The sequence below is a fragment of the Lepisosteus platostomus genome, chromosome 5, assembly GCF_059453375.1.
Source record: "Lepisosteus platostomus isolate fLepPlt1 chromosome 5, fLepPlt1.hap1, whole genome shotgun sequence".
Classification (NCBI taxonomy): domain Eukaryota; kingdom Metazoa; phylum Chordata; class Actinopteri; order Semionotiformes; family Lepisosteidae; genus Lepisosteus; species Lepisosteus platostomus.
In genome coordinates this window covers 52,867,111-52,887,625 of record NC_142615.1, presented here as the reverse complement: position 1 = coordinate 52,887,625, position 20,515 = coordinate 52,867,111, and the positions used below count along the sequence as shown (strand labels likewise).

General features: G+C 47.8%; 1 protein-coding gene across 1 annotated transcript; it reads right to left on the bottom strand.

The window, feature by feature from the left end:
* Positions 1 to 2,916: 2,916 nt before the first annotated feature.
* Positions 2,917 to 10,108, bottom strand: LOC148669208 (uncharacterized). Its single transcript, XM_088632408.1, has 2 exons — positions 9,809 to 10,108; positions 2,917 to 6,094 (listed from the first exon to the last, which is right to left on the bottom strand). Exon 2 carries the CDS (start codon positions 6,006 to 6,008, stop codon positions 3,033 to 3,035), a length of 2,976 nt encoding a protein of 991 aa, XP_088488534.1. The 5' UTR covers positions 6,009 to 6,094; positions 9,809 to 10,108; the 3' UTR covers positions 2,917 to 3,032.
* Positions 10,109 to 20,515: the final 10,407 nt, after the last annotated feature.

The following is a 20,515-nucleotide window of genomic DNA, read 5'->3' as shown; positions in this document are numbered from 1 at the left end:
GGGAAGCGGATTAGATAGTCAAGGGGCCTAAAATCCACCCAAGAAAGAGAGTACATCAAGCCGGTTTAAAAAAAAAGTGCCAGCACCTTCATACAGGAAAGCCTTCTGTAGCCAGTGTGGGTTTTAGATCATCGAGCCACTTAAAAAGTTACCAAAGCAAGAAATTATTTTATGTTGCCAATAAGGTGTGCAATCCTAATAAAAATGGGTCAAAGAAATGTTGTGTCCTATGTTCATTTATTGTTTCTCGTCTTTTACATTCACACAGAACCTGTGATGTTTTATAACAAGGTCATATGGTGTTACTGAGCAGTAAAATCACTATGAGGTTTGTTAAATAATGCAATCTTATAATATTGCATCGTTACCCAAAATGGCTGAGGTGGGATCTCTGTTCTTTCCGTTACTGTTTTTTTTTGACGGTCTTGCGCGGAGCGTTCCGCACAGGAACTCGGACAGCGTTTGGATCGTCTTCCGGCTCGTCCAGCCTCCGGTGAGCGCTCGTGACTGGTGAACAGGGTGGGGGGAGTATCGTCATCCTGGAAGATTCCCTGCCCGTCACGCCCGAAACGCTTCACGTTAGAATGAACTTGGTTCCCCCAGCATGCCCTTGTATGTCCTGGTCTTGGCCTTGTCCACTAAGGGGTCGGATAGACCCCCCAGCGTAACATGAGGTGGGGCTGCACATTGGTGGTGGTAGTGGGATTCCCCATTACCTGTAAAGCGCTTTGAGTGGAGCGTCCAGAAAAGCACTATATAAGTGTAAGCAATTATTAATTATTATTAAAAGTCCAGTAAGACGAAATGAGGGTAGGAAAAAAATGTTCCTCGTCTTTCTGGGCCCTCTAGAGGTGACGATCAGAACCGCAGGATGAGGGATTCCTCTGCTCCGTCATATAAATCTACCAATTGTCCGATTAAGTCCTGCGGCGGAGCCGTTGGCTCGGTGGCTCAGGATCTGCACCTGTGGCTGGAGGGTTTGCCGGTTCAAATCCCGCGGCCAGCAGAGGAATCCTACTCCGTTGGGGCCCCCCCTGAGCGAGGCCCTGGACCCCAGCTGCTCCAGGTGGCACTGTACAATGGCGGACTCTGCGCTCTGACCCCCAGCTTCTCTCTCCCTGTCTGTGTGTCTCCTGGAGAGCAAGCTGGGGTCTGCAAAAAGACAAATTCCTAATGGAAGAAATTGTATAGGGTTAATAAAATGATGTTATTATTATTATTGAACCCTCCGACTGTGACTCTCTCACCTGCCGAGATGGTCTCAGGGCTCTGGTCTCATACAGGGCACAGTCACAGCACGCAGTACATTTCGGCAGGTAAGAGAGTGTGGAACACTCCATGCAGACTGTCCGTGAAAAGCAGTAACAGAAAGAAAAAACAAATCCCACCTCCGCTGTTGTGGGTAACGATGCAGTAGTACAATATTGCATTATTCCGCAATCTCCCAGTAATGCCACTTCATTGCCATATAACACACTATCGCCTTATAATAAGACAGCCGCATTTTGACATCTGCGAACATAAAAGAGAAAAAGAAATTAACACATGGCACAAACAGTTATTTGACCCATTTTTATTAAGAGGAGGGCGGCAGGTAATGTGGACCTCACGGCGACTGGCAAAATAAAATCAGTTTTTTTATCAAGATTTAATACATCTTGCACGACCGAGCCACGTTATGCGATGCGTAGCTTTCTCGAAGTAATGGAAGAAAACTAGGAAGAAAAGTTAAAATAATTACAGCATAAAAGGTAAAACTACTATACAAACAAGAAACACGTCTAAAATGATATAAACCCAAGAGACGCATACATTTGAAAGACGAGACATTTTCGACATCAGGAAAAGCGAAATTGGTGCCTTTTATTTGAACGTGGAACACAGCGTTCTCTACTGTTGGTATAAGGCGATATAAAACGTTTACTCGGGTTACTACGGCAGAAAAAGTCCGGTCCGTTATCGATGTTCTCCAAGACTGTCCGAGGCCTCAAAGCTAATCAAATTTGTAGATGATAACAAATGAGAGTTGCAAACATTTTAAATAAAATTCAAGACTAAGCCAACATTTTCCAGAGGATGTTTAATGTAGACAGGTGCAAGGTATTGCTTGCAGGCTGTGAGAATAGAGACTGTAAACTATAAATACAAAACAGGACACACTGGTCTAGAAGAGTCCACTGTACTTATGCAGGAGATGTCCTGTAGTTTTTTATGTTCCGATATATTTACATCTTCAAGACAATGTGGGGAGGCAAATAAGAAAGCTAGCAACATTTTAAGATATAGTTGAAAGGATGGAATTTAATCAAAGGATGTTAAGCGAAAATTGCCTGATTAAAATGTTAAAATGATAAAAATTGTGGTCAATGCCATATATAAAAGATATTGCTGCTCTGTAATCATTTCAGAAAAGAGCAACCAGATCCATTCCAGGGCTTAAGGGAATGTCCTGCCCTGAGAGGTTGACATAACTGAATTTCTTTAGTCCTGAAAAGAGATTATCGTGAAGGTCTCCAATACAAACATTCAAAATCATTAAAGACGTTTACAACCCAACGGATTTCTTCAGATTAAAACAATGAAACGCAAACTGGAAATTGGACACAAATGTAAATTACATGGACTTACATTTCAATTGAGAACAAGAGGCGCTTCTTTAATTCTTTAACAATCTACCAATAGGCCTCCTCTCATTTGATGAAGGGTTAGTTCTTTGGCTGATTCATTTATCCATTTATGCAGAAGGTGTTCAACTGAAACAATCTGATTGCACTTTCTTGCTTAAGCAGTGTCCAATCCAGGATTTGAACCCCAAACCTTTCAATTATGAGTCTGGATCCCCGCCACAACTCGGCGGTCTCCCCGTGTGAACAGGCCGCTGCTTTTTCGATTTTCCCGAGGCTGCCCACCCCTCCGCCGACTCCAGCCGAGCGGTTCCACTCATGCGGAGGAATGTGCCGTGGGAAACCGCCCCCCACCCTGACCTGAATCCAGCTCTCGTGCGCGGACACGATGGATTGACGGTTCGACCCTCAAGTTGCCGGGCTGCCGCCAATAGCCAAACGGGCTCTCTTCTTGTGTCTCAGAGAACCCTGGTGGCGCCGGAGGTCAGCGGGCCGCCGGAAGCTCTTCCCACACTGCTCGCAGCCGAACGGCTTCTCCCCCGTGTGGGTGGTCTCGTGGGACTTCCTGTGGCTCGACTTGGCAAAGCCCCTCCCGCACTGCCGGCAGCTGAAGGGCTTCAGGCCGGTGTGCACGCTCTGGTGGGCCTTCAGGTAGGCCGCCTGCCCGAAGCCCTTCCCGCACTGGTCGCAGACGTAGGGCCTGCCCCCTGTGTGGAGGCCCAGGTGCGTCTTCAGCCGGCCGGCGGTGCTGAAGAGCTTCTGGCACAGGCGGCAGGCGAACGTGTCCCGAGCGTGGAGGCGCCGGTGCTTGTTGGCGCAGGCCCGCCGGGTGAACCGCCTGTCGCACAGGCCGCAGGCGAAGGGCTTCTCCCCCGTGTGGCGGACCTGGTGCTCCTTCAGGTGGCTCGAGGTGAAGAAGCGCTTCTCGCACAGGCTGCAGACGAAGGGCCTCTCCCCCGTGTGGGCGCGCCGGTGGGCGCGCAGGCCGCCCGCCGTCGAGAAGCTCTTCCCGCACTGGCCGCAGCGGAACGGCTCCCCATCCCGCTCGTGGCGCCTCAGCGTGCCCGCACTGCCGAGCAGCTTCCCGCACTGGCTGCAGACGAACTGCCGATCCACCGCGTGGAGCCGCTCGTGGCCCCTCAGCCCTTTCTCGCTGCTGAGCCTCTTCCCGCACTGGCCGCAGACGAACCACCGCTCGCCCGCGTGGAGCCGCTGGTGCGCTCGCACGTGGGAGGGCCGTGTGAAGGCCTTCCCACACAGGTTGCAGCTGAACGGCTTCTCCCCGGTGTGACGGAGCCGGTGACTCTTCAGATGGGTGGCCGAGAAGAACCTCTTCCCGCACGCGGCACAGCCGAACCGCCTCTCCCCAGTGTGGCGGAGCTCGTGATATTTTAAGGAGCACAGAAAGGCAAACGTCTTCCCGCACTCACCGCAGCTGAGCGGTCTCTCCCCCGTGTGAACGCGCTCGTGCGACCGCAAGCCCCTTAAATCCAGAAACGCCTTCCCACACTCGCTACACATGAACCGTCTGCTCGTGTGAACCCGCTGGTGACTCTTTAAGTCCCTCTCGCTGCAGAACGCTTTCCCGCACTGACTGCAGCTGAACGGTCTCTCCCCCGTGTGAAAGCGCTGGTGGGCTTTCAACCGGCTCGGTATAGCAAAGCTCTTCTCGCACTGATCGCAAGCGTGACGCTTTCTGGGGGGCGCGGGTGGGCGCGCCGCCGAGCCGTTTGACGGAGTTAAACTCTGCCCGCTGCTGAATGCTTTCCCCCCCGCGTGCTCGAGCTGGTGGGCTTTTAAGTCACTCGAGCAAATAAAACTGGTCCCGCACTCACTGCAGCCGAACGGTCTCTCCCACGTGTGAACGCGTTGGTGACTTCTTAACAGGTTTGGTGTACTAAAGCTCTTCTCACACCGACTGCACGTGTACAACTGGCGGCTGCTGAACTGGTTCTCTCTCGAGTGCATGAGCTGGTGGGTTTTTAAGTCAATCGGGTAAATATAACTGGCCCCGCACTGACCGCAGACGAACGGTCTCTTCCCCACGTGAAGGTGCTGGTGTTGTTTTGAACCGTTGGACGGACATAAACCCGGTAGCTGCTGCGAGGAATTTTTGCCCACACCCTCTGAGCCAGGCCTCGGATCACCCCCCTGGCTCCTCAGGCCTCTCTGGGGTTTCTCACTCTGCGAACGCTCCCCGTGATGATCTTGCCCTGTGCCCCCAAACAGACCTGCGTTCTCTCCCTCGTGACCCCCAGTGGGAGTCGTTCGGGGTCTCTCATCTACAGCATTCGAAACAGCCAGTTCATTCTCTTGGGGCCCACGAGGAGAGACAGAATCCAGATCATTAAACCTCTCGGCAATTTCCTTCGTACGCACATTATTAAACTGGCCTACAGAGTCCCCAGTTATTAAGGGTCCAGGTGTCTCTCTCTCAGGCTCCATGTTCATCGCGAGCACAGTCTGTCTCTGTCTGCTCTCTGTGTGCTGTTCCCCAGTAGTCTCTTTCCCTTGTGCGCCGGTGAGCTCTGTCTGCTGCATCAGACTGGAGCCCCACCCCTCCTCCCCTTTTAGTCTCTGCAATGACAGTCTCTCCACTTGAACAGAACAAGGCCTAATTATCATCATGCGCTGTAGGTGCTGCTCTTGCCCCTCCCTGTCCTGACTCTCCTCTGGGTGCCGTGACTCAGTACTGTTCCCTTCACCAGGTACATCAGTCTGCTGCTCTGCAGTGTGAATCAACTGGGGCTCCCTCTCCAGCTCTCCGAGACTAAAACCGTCCAGATCATTCAGTTGTTCCTCTCTGTGCCCAAGAACAGACACACACCCCAGTTCATTTAATCTTTCAACACTTTTCTCAGTGACCAGATTATTAAACCTACGTGTGAAGTCATCAGATACTAAGGGATCATATGAATGTTTTAGACTCTGCAATGAGAGTCTCTCCACTTGAACAGAACAAGGCCTAATTATCATCATGCGCTGTAGGTGCTGCTGTTGTTCCTCCCTGTCCTTACTCTCCTCTGGGTGCTGTGACTCAGTACTGTTCTCTTCACCAGGTACAGCAGTCTGCTGCTCTGCAGGGTCAGTCAACTGGGGCTCCATGTCCTGCTCTGTAAGATTAAACTCACCCAGTTCTTCCTTGTGCTCTTGTACAGAGACACGGCCCAGCTCATTACAACCTTGTGTAATATTGTTTGTGTCCAGATTATTAATCTTCTCTGTAAAATCAGCACATACGAAGAGCCCAGGTGTCTCTCTCTCAGGCTCAGTCTTCATTGTGGGCACAGAGTCCAGATCCTCCACCCTCTGTCTGCTCTCTGGGTGCTGCTGCTCACTGAGTGTCTCTTTCCCTTGTGCTGCGGCGAGCTCTGTCTCCTGCATCAGACGGGAGCCCCCCTCCTCCTCACTGTGCTGCTGTTCAAGAGGAGCCCTGTCCCCAGAGTCAGGGAGAGCGCTGACCTCTGACCCTGCAAACACGGGACAAGAGAACAAGACCTTTAACACCAGCTTTGCACAGGGTTCAAAAGCCAACATCCCATTAAAAAAAAGCTGAAAAACATAAAATCCGAGCTAGGAAAGAAACTTACTTTACGGATGGAGGCTATATTGGCAAGCCTGATGGCCACAAAACAGTCAAACAACACATGAGCTGTTCGATCCCAGAGAAAGTGAATGAAAATACAAATAAAAGGAGGCAAGGAGGCACACCTCTGCCCAAGTGAGGTTCTGGGAACTACAGGAAACCCAAAAGGTTAGCCCTAAACACCAAGAACGCCGACATGAAACCCCAGTGTCTGTAGTCAACTTCCAAGGCAAAGTTATACTCTGGGAAGGACAGATTACCCTGTAAGCACATTGCAGGAAAACAAAGATACACCTTGCAGGACATTTTGTCTGCTCAATTTTCCTGCCATTGGAATTTTTTGGGGACAGAAAAGGCACCTAGACACGGTCCAGACAGACACATCAATAAAAGAGACTAGGAGGAATCACAAATTGCCCATAAATTACAATAAAGGAGGAAATGCCCATTAATTTGAATACAGTAACACCATGGTACAAAATTTCACTGAGACTTAATTGAGTAGAATTTCGTTATTCAAGATTTCTAATCATCTTTGTGCGTCTTGACCAAGGCAGCATGGTGCCTCTCTCTAAACACAGGGAAATGTAACTAAAGAGGCCCCCTCTGATAAGAGACATCACAAAGATGTATCAAAGCCGAACAATGGAATAATTTATTATGCAAATGGGCTCCAGCCAGTCTGTTTCCTTTCCTAGACCATGCATTGCCCAAAGGAAGGCCAATTGGTGATGCGGTCTCTTAAAAACTGTCAAGGAGCTCATTTTTGTTAGGTTTACTCACTGGCTCCTCATCTCTCTCCAACTAAAACTGGCAATCAGACTTTTCCCCAACCATGTGACTGCAAGCAGTCCTACCCAGGACCTTAACTCTTCAAGACTCCAGGCAGGGAGTGAAATACAAAACTGAGGCCAAGATGTCCTTTCGGCAACAGAAGAAATCTTGTTTTCGCCTGATGAACGGAATTAGACAGTTGGGACTCTTTTGGTCAACATAGCTCTCTCTCTCTTCTGTCTGCAGAACCCTCCCAGATTGGGGACCCTCCCAGAATACAGCCACTGCCATCTCGGACCCTGGACCAACCCTAAGTTCCCTCTTATTTAAGCCCAAGCAAAGACTTGTCCAATGGATCTTTGAGTATAATACTTCTTTAATCACTTTATAACTCTTAAGAGTTGAACTATGATTCCAAACCTGTTTAATGTTTAGTTCACGGGAGTAAAAGCATATTTACTTGTAGTTCAGGCGGGTAGCCGTGTAAGCATGCGTCAGCTGAAAAGGAACACAAAGTGAAACCCCGCCCAAAGAAGGCTTCACAGCTGAAACGTTGTACTTCCTTTCTTCTCTTTTCAGCATGGAACAAACCCAGTACTAGTTCCATTGCATATTAACTTGTATTTGAGGATACATGTGATAGAATTATATTTGTTACAGCTACGGTTACGGGGGACTAGGATATGTCTGTAAGAAGTCAAATAAAGCATCTGAGGCCTGACAGAGTAAACATTTCCCATTTCAAAGCTGAGAGGACGTCTGCTGAGATGTGGGGGTCCTCTGATAAAAAAAATGAATTGGAAATTTGACTTTGGTGTACCTCAATTAAATTGTGGGCTAATGACTGACAATGATCAGTCCACAAGGCACACCACATAACATCCCATTTAGAAAAAGAAGAGAAGAGAGAGGAAAACAGAGGTCAGGAGAAGGTGGAACTTGAAGGTTGTGCCGTGCCCTACATCATGATCATCCAAACCCACATGAAACATAAATATTTGAACCTTGCTAGAGAAAGACCGCGTGCCATTCTGTATTTCTAGGGAACTTGGGTTTCCTTGGTAAAAGATACCTTAGAGTTGTCTTTCCTTCTTATGGATGCATTTATAGAATAGCGAGACAGTCTTCCATGCATTTTGTGGCATTTGGGTTTGCAGAGAGAGAGATTTAACTACAAGCTCTATTACATTTACTGAGAAGCCTGTCTGTTACGGTGGCCTCTGTGGGCATTACTTAAGAGCTCAATACTAACAAGAAGTCTGAGGTTATCTCAGTGGTTAGGATGTAAGGCCTCTGAAACGTCTTGTTTGTACATACTGTAAATATATTAACGCGTGTGTGGAATTGTTGTGTGTAGCGTATAGTTTGATTTTACCACTCAGGTATAATCACTAACAAGTTTGGGGGTGATGAATAGTTATTTGACTTATTGACTAAACCACTTAGTCAATTTCTGAAATTCACCATTTGGATCAGTGTTATACAAGTAGACCGTAAACAGATTTAATTTCCGATGTTCAATTGCTGGCTAAAAGTAATCTCAGAATCTGCCGTTACTACTTCCAATTGTGACAATCAAGGGGGGAAAAAAGCCCACATTACCGACAATGACACTTAAAATAAAACCCATAAACCATATTTAGGAACTGAAATCTTAACAGCATGAATAACTTGGGTTGTTAATATCCTGAACTACAAAGTGCACGGTGATATGCTGCTTTATTAAATAGCTGACATCCCTTAAACCTCCAATTATAATTAATATTATTCACATTCCACCTCTAAAACACAACACGCTATGGTGCGAAATGCTTCACATTTAAATGCTGTGAGTAAACCTCTTCCCCCAACCAGTGGCTTTTACACATTTGCTACATACTTTGTAAAGTCACATGGGCCGGCCCGGGATCTAATCCCACTGGAGCACTATTCCATTCATGTCATTTTTATATAGCGCCTTTCACAACAAGGGTGCCCCAGGGTCGCTTAACCAAGCAAGCGCCCATCCGTGTTGTGGATACAGAACAGAAGACCTGAAGACGACAGAGAAGAGGCACCAAAAACTCCTTAGTAAGGAGAAACAAAACCTCTGGGGGTCCACCCTTCGGGCATGCTAACATTATAGAATTATAAAAAAAAGCCCCAACGTGGGCCCATGGCCCCCAACACACATGTGGGCACTTGTCTTTAGCAAGGGGTTTTCAAGCATCTACTTTGTTCTGCAATCTTAGTTTGCAATCTGAGAGAGAGGGGGGTTCATACAGACACCCTGCCTGGACACTCCAGTACATTAACACTACACTGCACTGAGAGAGAGAGGGGTTCATACAGACACACTGACTGGACACTCCAGGACATTAACACTGCACTGAGAGAGAGAGGGGTTAATACAGACACTTTAATGTACAATTGTCACTGTTTTAATGTACAATGCGGTACATTAACACTGCACAGATGAGATAACGACCTGGCTTTTGTGTTAAATGGATACATAATCCCCCTACCAACGTCTTTCCAATTCATCTAAGAAGTTTAATTGTTTTCACATCGAGAAAGCGTGTAAATGGATTAGAAAACTATAAAAATAAAGACAGCAATAATACTTGGGCCAATCTTAACAGAGTTTCTGCCCAAACGCACACAACAGCAACTATTATCATATTACCAGACCACAACAGCTCAGTCTGCAGCAAACCAACCCTCTGCAACATCACACACCTCTCCTACCTCGTTCTGCATCTCTCCACTACAGTTTCAACAGTGAGGAAGTTAAAAACACCGTTTTTAAACACAGACACTACTACATACAAGCCACTGCACGTACCTGAGAGCTCCGTCTCTTCTTTTATCTCTGCAGTGATTTCACAGGGAAGCGTGTGTCCAACACGATCTGTCTGTCCCCGATCTCCTCCTGCTCCTGGCTCCTTCTCCCAGAACCGCAATCTCACCTTCAGCCTCTCGTTTTCCTACTTCATCTGCGCCATCTCAGTCCCGAAAGTCTCCTCCACACACTGGGTGATCTTAAACACGGCCCGTCTCACCAGGATCTGGGCGACGCCGCGGAGTTTGTCTTGAAACTCGTCCTCCGAGTCAGACACCCCGTTTTGGAAAACCTCCGAAACTTCATACACTATCGATTTGAGCAACACCTTTATGAGACAGCGAAGCTCGTCTTCCTGCGTTGTCTGCGCGACTTCGGTTCCGAAATCGTGTTCGACAGACGTGATTTTAATCACGACCCGTCTCGCCAGAACCTGGGAGATCCGGCGGAGTTTGTCTTCAATCGACTTGTCGGAATCATCTGTCCGGTTTCGGAAAACTCCCGAAACTTCGTGCACGATCGATTTAAGCACAGTCTCCATGAAAGAGTGCGCCTCAGTCTCCAGATTAAGCAGCAGATTCTCCATCTCTTCAGAGTCGATCCGGACGACACAGACAATTGATGCAGCGGCTGTACACACGTGGGTTTAAACTCAGAGGAAGCGAAACTTGGTCAAACAGGAACAACAGAGGACTTCCTGTTTGTCAGCGTCACTTCCTTAATGACTGTTGCTATGAGCGACAAAAAATCAGTTCGGCTAATAATAATAATAATAATAATAATAATAATAATAATAATAATAATAATAAAGTAACCTCTCAAAGCGCTTTACAGTAACAAAAAACATTGATAGGAAATAAAAGAGTTTGCTCAATTACAAACAAGGGTTTAGAAAGCCCTACACCCTACATTGAGGCAGACAGTAAAAGGCTTTACTGCTTATTACAGGGCACACACACACACACCAGGGCCTATGTCCTCAGAAGCCCGTTCACACTTCGGTACCAGTATGTTTTTGGACCGCGGTAAAACTTGAGAAATGGTCTTTGGACTGTTTGGGGTTCTTTTAGAAACAAAGGTGAAGCCTGCATCCAGATGCGATTTACACATTGTGTACAGGGGCAGTGTTGGGCCAGCGGTAAGTCTCTGAACCCATGACAGATGGGTTGCGGGTTCAAGTCCATGCCACAGTCATCCCCCCCGTTCCAGTCAACCCAACTGGGACAAATATTTCTATTTGTTACAAGGAGTTTTTAAACAGGTGTTGGAGAGGGGGGCCGCATACTGGTCTCTCCAGCGTAAATAAATCTCTCTCCTACTGAGCCCCTTAGTGTTGATGTTATCGTACCCTTACCTCAAGATCTGTCTCTGCGGAGAGAGGAGGGAGGAGGGGGGAGTCCTGTAAGACTCGTCCTCACGAGTTCTCTCAGCACGAGACTTCAAGTTGAAAAGGACCAGAATTGGCTACTTTATTGATCCCCTGAGGGGAAATTGCAGTGCAAGAGCAGCACTGTCAACACAGCGACAGAGTCACGAAATGATACAATAATACAACAACACAATACAGTCAGTGAGAAGCGCACTGAGAAGAGTCGCTCACAGTCCAGAATATACAGAAAACAGAACAGTACACAAAAAGTGTATCAGAGTGTCAGTCACTGCACTGTCCACAGCTTCAGTCTTGTTACAGCCATAGAGCAGGAGACTGTGTTCAGTACAGCTGAGATTGTACTGATAACACTGTCTCCTGTCTTTCAGCTGCTGCTGTCAGTAATTCGTACTTGTTGTGTTTTTACATCCTAGGAGCCCAGACTCCTGGCTGTAGAAGCACTGATGTCAGATACACTGCAGCCCAGGGTAAGTGTGTGTGTGTGATGGGTCCTGACAGGGGTGGGAGACCTCTCTGACTGCAGAGATCCAGTGAAGTGTAAATTCTCTACTGTGGGAGTTCGCCCCTGCCACCCCGACTGCACGTTTGTCTCTGCAAAATCAACGCAGAGAGTGGTGGGAGTATGGAACAAGCAACCCATCCATGCTGTTGAAGCCCAAGAAACAAGTTTTAGGAGACTGCCTTATTCATCACCTACTACTTACCAGACAGACTGGATAGGTTTTGACTGGCAAGAGGCCTTTTTCCCTCCTCGACATTTTCTCAATTGCAGACACAATTGCTCGAGCACGTGGGCCAGTCAGACCTGAATTAACAAACCAGTTTAAGGGAGACCTTTTTCGACACGTGATGCCGCAGCTGGGTAGAGGCCAGCTGCGGGCGAAGGGGTGTCTCTCTGACCTCTCTGCGACCTCTCCTGTCCTGTCTTTCAGGAATCGGAACAGATCGACGGTCACGATCGCTAAACCACTCCGGCCCTTCCTTGTTTGTGTCACACCCAACATCCCTCCCTAGAGGGCGCTCCACTGCTCTCATTATTGTCTGTGTGATTAAGCTCTCCAGGTGTACCCTTTTAGAGTTATTATTTAAAGACCAGCTCCTCCAGTCCTCGGGGCTCATCATTAGGGTAAGATGTCGCGAGGCCCGCCTGGCACCAGGAAACCCTACGTCCGTCTCCTGAGGGCGCAGGCCTCATCCCCGACACCTCCCGCTTCCTGAGCCCGGGGTCTGGAGGATCTCACCCCATCACCCTTGGACCTCCATGTTTTGTTTGTCCGTGTGCTCCCCCCTCCCGGAGATTTTAACTTTGTCGCATCCCAGGATAGATTCCTTGTTGATGGACTCTCAGACTGTGCCCTGACCTGCCCTTGGACCTGTTTGGATTTGGATGCCGTTTTGTCTTCCCCGTACACTGTCTCACGGGCTGTCACTATTATTTTGTGCACTATTAAACCCCTGTGTGTTCCCTTTTACCACACCTCCTGTTTTCTCCAGCTCTTACCACATCACATAGGGTCTTCTATAAGATCTGACACGGATTTCAGTCCGTGTTCGTGACAGTTTGCCTCATCTCCCCCCTTTTCAGTTCCCCCTTAAAAGCCAGACGCTGACGCTAATCCGGGCTCAGCATTGGTTCCGGCATCATGCGAGCCCGGGACCCGGATGCGTCTGGCTCCGTTGTGGTTTTTAGTGCCTGCTCCCGTTCCTCCCCTGCCGGTCCTGACCCGGTTCTGGATTTTAATCGTCTGTCGCGGATGGATCGCCTGGCCTTGGACTCATGCCCTGTTTTGGGATTTCTCGTTTGACTCATCGACTGGATCGTTGGCCTGGGCCACACCTCCCCCGACCACCAGCCCTCCTTGGACACACCCCCTGTTTTTATTCCCCATATCCTGCATGACCCTTTTGCCCCAGTGTTTTCCTCACTCAAACCCGGATTGTGTCGTCTGCATCGGTTCTGGAAAGACAGCGACACGCCATCAACCAGCTCTAAAGAGTAGAGACAGGTACTGAAGGGAGTCTGGACTATTGATGTGTGTATTGTAGCGTTTACAGGTTCTTCTCAGGACAAAGGACCAGTGGAGACGCGCTTCACGAACCAAGCGATAGCTTTATTCTTTTATCAACCGCACAAAACCAAACACGGGATCTACACGCACATGAGGAGACTGACGGAACACGTACACATCATTAGGGTGGTAATTACTTAACAACAGGCTATACGCTTATGAGGCTACACAGGACACTAGAACTACTATGACACTATTTACACATGCAGGGTCAGCTGCTGGTCATCGTGTTGACCCTCAGACTCTCCCCGGCTACAACTCCCAGCCTGCCCAGCGGTACTATGAGCGCCTAGAGGTGCTTCCTCCTCACCACCGGGCGAGGGCGTTACAGTATATATATATACACACACACAGATGGCACTGGATCTGATATTCTCTGGCCTTGAATCGTTCTTTTTCAGTTTTAGATGCTCTTTGAGGTCGATTCACAGGGTTGTGTCAGCTGGCAAAATGAGGGAGTTTCAGACCGTGAAACATATCGCTCACATGCATGAGGAATGAGAACGGAATCTGTAGTGGCACTTTTCCCTACCTTTTCCTTCGTGTCTCAGAAAAAAAAATTAAAATGGACTTCTTTGATTGCAGCTCCAAATGCTGCATACGTTTTTTTCCGTTCTCTGTGCTTTTAAGTCATATATTCCAGCAGCCGTATCACCCTGCAGCTCCCAGCTGGCAGCCCCCCTCCACTGGAGCTCAGCAGGTGTGAGCCTGGTCAGTACTTGGAGGGGAGACTCCTGGGAAAAACTAAGGTTTCTGCTAGAAGAGGTGTTAGTGGGGCCAGCAGGGGGCGCTCACCCTGCGGTCTGTGTGGGTCCTAATGCCCCAGTATAGTGACGGGGGACGCTGGACTGTAAACAGGTGCCGTCCTTCGGATGAGACGTAAAACCAAGGTCCTGACTCTCTGTGGTCATTAAAAATCCCAGGGGGTTTCTGGAAAAGAGTAGGGGTGTAACCCCGGTGTCCTGGCCAAATTTCCCATTGGCCCTTACCAATCATGGCCTCCTAATAGCCCCCCTCTCTGAACTGGCTTCATCACTCTGCTCTCCTCCCCACTGAGAGCTGGTGTGTGAGGAGCGTTCTGGCGCACTATGGTTGCCGTCGCATCATCCAGATGGGGCTGCACATTGGTGGTGGTAGTGGGATTCCCCGTGACCTGTAAAGCGCTATATAAGTGTAAACAATTATTATTCTTATTCATCTTTTCCTATTTTCTGCTCTAAAAACTGTTCTCTTCCTTTAACCTGACAGGTAGTGTTGAACTCGGAGGTTATCGTTTTTGCCCGTTAATGCTTGTATCTCTGATTTCTCATTTCGTTTCTAAATCTGAGCATTATTGTCTATAGAGAATGCCTGTCGTCTGTGAGCGGCTGTGCCTCTGTTAGTTAGCAGTAAAGTTCAATGAAGGCATCTTTGGACTCTATGTAAATAATTTGCGGATAATCAGGTGTGGTTTCTAATTATTGTTAATAAAATTATTTTTGCCTGATGTTTGTCTCCAGTCTTATTACTCTGCGATTAGTCTGAGCCTGGAAAGAACTGGTGAACAGGTGGTCCAGTGGTTCAGGTCCAGTCTCGTTAGACCTGGAGGACAGCTGGTCCAGTGGTTCAGGTCCAGTCTCGTTAGACCAGGAGGACAGCTGGTCCAGTGGTTCAGGTCCAGTCTCGTTAGACCAGGAGGACAGCTGGTCCAGTGGTTCAGGTCCAGTCTCGTTAGACCAGGAGGACAGCTGGTCCAGTGGTTCAGGTCCAGTCTCGTTAGACCTGGAGGACAGCTGGTCCAGTGGTTCAGGTCCAGTCTCGTTAGACCAGGAGGACAGCTGGTCCAGTGGTTCAGGTCCAGTCTCGTTAGACCAGGAGGACAGCTGGTCCAGTGGTTCAGGTCCAGTCTCGTTAGACCTGGAGGACAGCTGGTCCAGTGGTTCAGGTCCAGTCTCGTTAGACCAGGAGGACAGCTGGTCCAGTGGTTCAGGTCCAGTCTTGTTAGACCAGGAGGACAGCTGGTCCAGTGTTTCAGGTCCAGTTTTGTTAGACCAGGAGGACAGCTGGTCCAGTGGTTCAGGTCCAGTCTTGTTAGACCAGGAAGACAGCTGGTTCAGGGTTCAGCTCCAGTCTTGTTAGACCAGGAAGACAGCTGGTCAAGGGTTCATTTCCAGTCTCTCTACACCAGGAGAACAGCTGGTCCAGTGGTTCAGGTCCAGTCTTGTTAGACCAGGAAGACAGCTGGTCCAGTGGTTAAGGTCCAGTCTTGTTAGATCAGGAGGACAGCTGGTCCAATGGTTCAGGTCCAGTCTTGTTAGACCAGGAGAACAGCTGGTCCTGTGGTTCAGGTCCAGTCTGACCCCCAGTTTCTCTCTCTCTCCCTGTGTGTCTCACGGAGAGCAAGCTGGGGTCTGCGACAAGACAAATTCCTAATACAAGAAACTGTACAGGGCCAATAAAGTGATCTGATCTTATCAGTCAGGTGAGGCGTGACGGAGCAGAGAAACTTCGGTTCAAAAATGTACTTGTCGTCCTGCGATACCGCTGATCCCCACTAGAGGGCCACCCAGAACCAGCACATGCAACCCTCTGTCTCTCTCCACCTCCGATATCCGCGTGAGAATGCGTCTCATTTCGTGAGCACCACCGGTGCCGCTAATTCAGTAAATACTCCCGCAGCTGCGTGGGCGTGGGGCTCAGAAACATGCCAACGGCTCTTCTAGCTCAGGCGCAGAGTTTCCTTTCCTTTCCTGTCAAATAGAGAATGTGTTTTTTTTTTTTCTCTTCTTCTCTTCCTTGGAGTTTTAACGTTCGCTGTTCACGGGAGAAGAATTAAAATCCTCTCCAGCTACGCGGGACGATATGATGTCGAGCGACGTTGACGCTGAGTGTTAGGTGCAAGGGGAACCCCCGCACCGTTACAGAGCATACGGAGGAGAGAGAGCTTCGTGATCGAAACGCTCCTTCTGCTAGGTAATTCTGACCTGCACACTAGACTTTACTGTGAGACTGTGGGTAATTCTGACCTGCACACTAGACTTTACTGTGTGACTGTGTGGGTAATTCTGACCTGCACACTAGACTTTACTGTGAGACTGTGTGGGTAATTCTGGCCTGCACACTAGACTTTACTGTGAGACTGTGTGGGTAATTCTCGCCTGCACACTAGACTTTACTGTGAGACTGTGTGGGTAATTCTCGCCTGCACACTAGACTTTACTGTGAGACTGTGTGGGTAATTCTGGCCTGCACACTAGACTTTACTGTGAGACTGTGTGGGTAATTCTGGCCTGCACACTAGACTTTACTGTGAGACTGTGTGTTTCCTGTGTGTCTGTCACTCTGTCTATCTTACCAGCTATCCTTAGAACTGTGGCTTACAGCCCTCAGACGTGAAGGTGATCTTTTCATTTTTTGATTCTGTTTAATGTTGTGTTGCATTGTGAAATTCACGTGGAGGAGTGGCGGAGCTGAGCTGGAAACTGTGGTCGGAAGGTACCAACCGCAGCGTGTGAAGAGACCGAGATTAACTGCTGAAGCTCACAAATGTTCACAAGATGGGGGGAGAGCTGTAAGATAGATTCAGCAAAGGAGAAATCTATCACTTTCCACTGCAATTTCTTTAGGAGACACTGTCCTACTGTCCCCAGTTACTGTCCTTCTGTCCTACTGTCCTCAGGAGACACTGTCCTTTTCTGCTACTGTCTCCAGTTGCACTGTCCGCAGAGGACACTGTCCTACTGTCCTCAAGAGACACTGTCCTTTTCTGCTACTGTCCTCAGGATGTCAAATGTCCTTTTCTGTTCCTTAATTCCTCTACCTTTTAATACTCCAAAGATTCTTCATTTACTTAAAATGAAGTTAGCGTTATGCACAAAACAACGGCATTTGACCACGTTTAGCTGTTACAATTGATCTTTAAAAGAAAATACTCGGATGCACAAAATGCAAACATTTAAAACACGAATAAATACATTTACTGTACCGTTTGATCATTTAAACAGAATCAGAATATTTCTTCAGTTCATACAAAATCTGTTACGAGTTATACATGCTGCATTACGTCACTGAACATATTGTGTATATGATATATTTTTTTTGTATTTCCCTGTTCTTTAAGTTGAGCTCGTCTTCCAATGATGAATAAACCTAATATTACAATTATGTTCAAAAACAGCAGTTTTTCTATTCTAGAAGACCGCCTGTTAAGTTTGGTGGGTACTGTATTTCTTGTATGTCTGTGATTAGTAAGAATAGTTAATAGTTTTTTATAGTTTTAGTTTCACTGTGTTCTACATTTTCAGAGGACTGCTTTGAGTACACCTGAAGGTGATTTGAGTTCATATTATTATTCATATTAGTGAGCTGCAGCTTCCTAGCATAATAAGTTCTCTTTAATGGGGAAAAAACGGTCCTCAATCGTCTATTATTTGTTTGTCAAAATGACAGCCTGCGTGCTATGTGTTATGTTGAATATTTTCAAGCCGTAAGTAACTTTGTGATCCGAACCGCAGGTGAAATTATTACTGTACATGCGGTTTATTGATGACATTAAAGTTCAGCACGAGTGACGTCTTTGCCTCTAGAGAATTCGTTCCGTTGATCTGGAGAACTTCGCTTTTCTCCGTCTCCTGTTTTTAATGTTTGGGAACTATTGAATGTGGCGCTACCTATCATATTCTTTTCACAAGTAGGTGTTGAATTGCGATATTATTATTATTATTATTTTTCTTTTCAGGAAAGCTTTGCTGAAAGTACACCGTCTGAAAACATGATCAGTTTTGATATGGCCTGGAACTGGGTGAGAGAGAGATTCTCTCTCTCTCTCTCTCTCTCTCCTCATTAAACAACAACAACAAAAAACTGAGCCAACCTGTTCGACTGCTCAGAGCTGTCCTCACCAGTTGAAGGCAGCTCTTTGTAATGCGCTGACCAATAATGTAAAACCACGTTTTAGAAATTCCTTATATGTTAATAGCGCACCTGACCAGAACATCGTGAGAAATCAAAACGGCTTAAGGAAAGCGGACAGATAGATGCTCACGGAGACGAGCAGGAACCGACGAAACCAAGCACTAATGATTGATTTGATCGATGGAGGCGTTTATCCAGAGCAACATACTGTACACTTGACCCTATTTCCATAGTGGGGGGGGTATATTAGGGAGGCAATGTGCGCCCTGCTCCGGGGTGCCACAGCACTGTCCCACTGAGGATTTGAACCTGCAACCCTATCGATCGCTGCCCCGTGAAGAGCACAGTATACACGGTATAAACTGGGATGGGACGGTTTCTCTCGGTGACACTTCTAAGGTTTTCCTTAATAGCAAACCAGTTCTTTTATGTCCTCTGGGAAGCTGTTCAAAAAGTCCTTTTTTTTTGTTACGGGCTGCTTTCTGTCCGGGTCGGACATAATTGTCATTGTTTTTTGTATTATCAGTGTTAAATATTTGTGACTTTATATTTTTTTCCTCCTCCTCCCGGAGACCAGAAGTGTGTAACCCCTCCCCTCCCCAAACCCCCACCCCCCCCCCCACTCGTGGGTATTATTAATTCGTCAGATTTTATTTTATTTATTTTTATCCTGCAACCTTTCCGGAAGGGCACAATGAGAGGGGGGGAAATAGTGTCAAACGCAGCTCCGACTGGAATGACTTCAAGATTCTCCTCCTCAAATGAACCAACCCGTTCAGTAGCTCCGAGCTGCCCTTGCCTGGGATCATCTGAGCCGGGCAGTCGCAAGTATGAAAGTAGGTGACATACTTTCACTCACCCAAAAACCTAATCACACAGTCCCAACCACTCCCCCTTCACAATTCAATCAGTGTGTGTGTGTGTGTGTGTGTGTGTGTGTGTGTGTGTGTGTGTGTGTGTGTGTGTGTGTGTGTGTGTGTGTGTGTGTGTGTGTGTGTGTGTGTGTGTGCGTGCGTGCGTGCGTGCGTGCGTGCGTGCGTGCGTGCGTGCGTGCGTGCGTGCGTGCGTGTGTGTGTGTCCGTGTCCGTGTCCGTGTGTGTCCGTGTCCGTGTCCGTGTCCGTCCTGCAGTCGCGAAACCTGATAACAGTGGAGCAGTGATGGAGAACAGTAAGTTTTTTTTTAATCTCTCCTGGAAATATACCTGTCAAGGAAGCCACGAGAGAGTGCTCTAACCTGAGTAAGGTCTTTATCTCAGTATTGCAATACCGGGAGCCCTGCAGTCACTCTCTGCAGAGTGCGTCGGAGACTCAACTTGTTATGGCTTTTTAGAAAGATGTTTTAATGCAAGGGAAAGACAAAACGGATCACACCATAGAAACAAAAAAAAAACCGCCAATATATATTTTGCCAAGCTTATCAGTTACCCTCGGCTAATTTAGTCATCTACACGGTACGTACTGTGTTTACAAACTGTCTTCTAAGAATCTGCAGCAGTTGAACCCTTGTTATATATTTCCCTAAAGCTCTTTACCTTTTAAGAATCGATTTACTTATTAGATTTCCATTTCAAACCACCGTTTCTCAGTGTTGGTATGCTCTCGTCGAAATTGTTTCAGGCGATGTGAACCGGGGTTACAGATGAACCCCCTTTTTGTTTTTCTAAAAGCGTATCATCGGGAGACCCTTCGAGGTGTGTTGAAGCGCCGCGGACACCTTCCGTGCCGATAGATGAAGAAACAGTCCCGCGGTTATTAACAAGGGGCGGGTGCGTCGCTAACAAAGGCTTGGATCCGATAGGCACGGAGATACATTGATTTCATGTATATAACGTGCTGCGACGCCCCCCTTTTTTTTCATCGTACTGTAACGCTTACGGCCGACAAGCACTGTGTAAGAGCCGGCGTACCAGAGCAGGTGACGTCACCGCCCTTCCCTGTGATAGCAGGACTACAGCTACTGGGCTGTAGAGAGATCTCTCTTTAGCTCACGGGGCTGGGTCGCTGCAGAGAGACGCGGAAGTCCCGGGTTCGAGCCTCCAGTCGGGATGGGGCCGACCAGATGCGGCAAGGGCGCCAGCCTGAGCCCCCGTTGCGTTACAGTACTGTGGGGTTTGAGCCAGTTTTAATCGGCAAAGGTAGATACTTTATTGATCCCGTGAGGGGAAATTGCAGTGCAACAGCAGCTTAACACAGCCACAGTGTAACGAATGATACAATAATAATAATTATTAATAATAATAATACAATCAGTACAGTGAGGGGTGCACTAAAAGCGTTACAGTCCAGGACACATGAAGAACAAACTAGAACAGAACAGCACACAGAAAAATCGTATCGCACATATGAATATAATATAGA

Bases quoted from the DNA above. Each gene is read 5' to 3' on its own strand.
- LOC148669208 (XM_088632408.1), bottom strand. From the start codon at position 6,008: ATGCAGGAGACAGAGCTCGCCGCAGCACAAGGGAAAGAGACACTCAGT.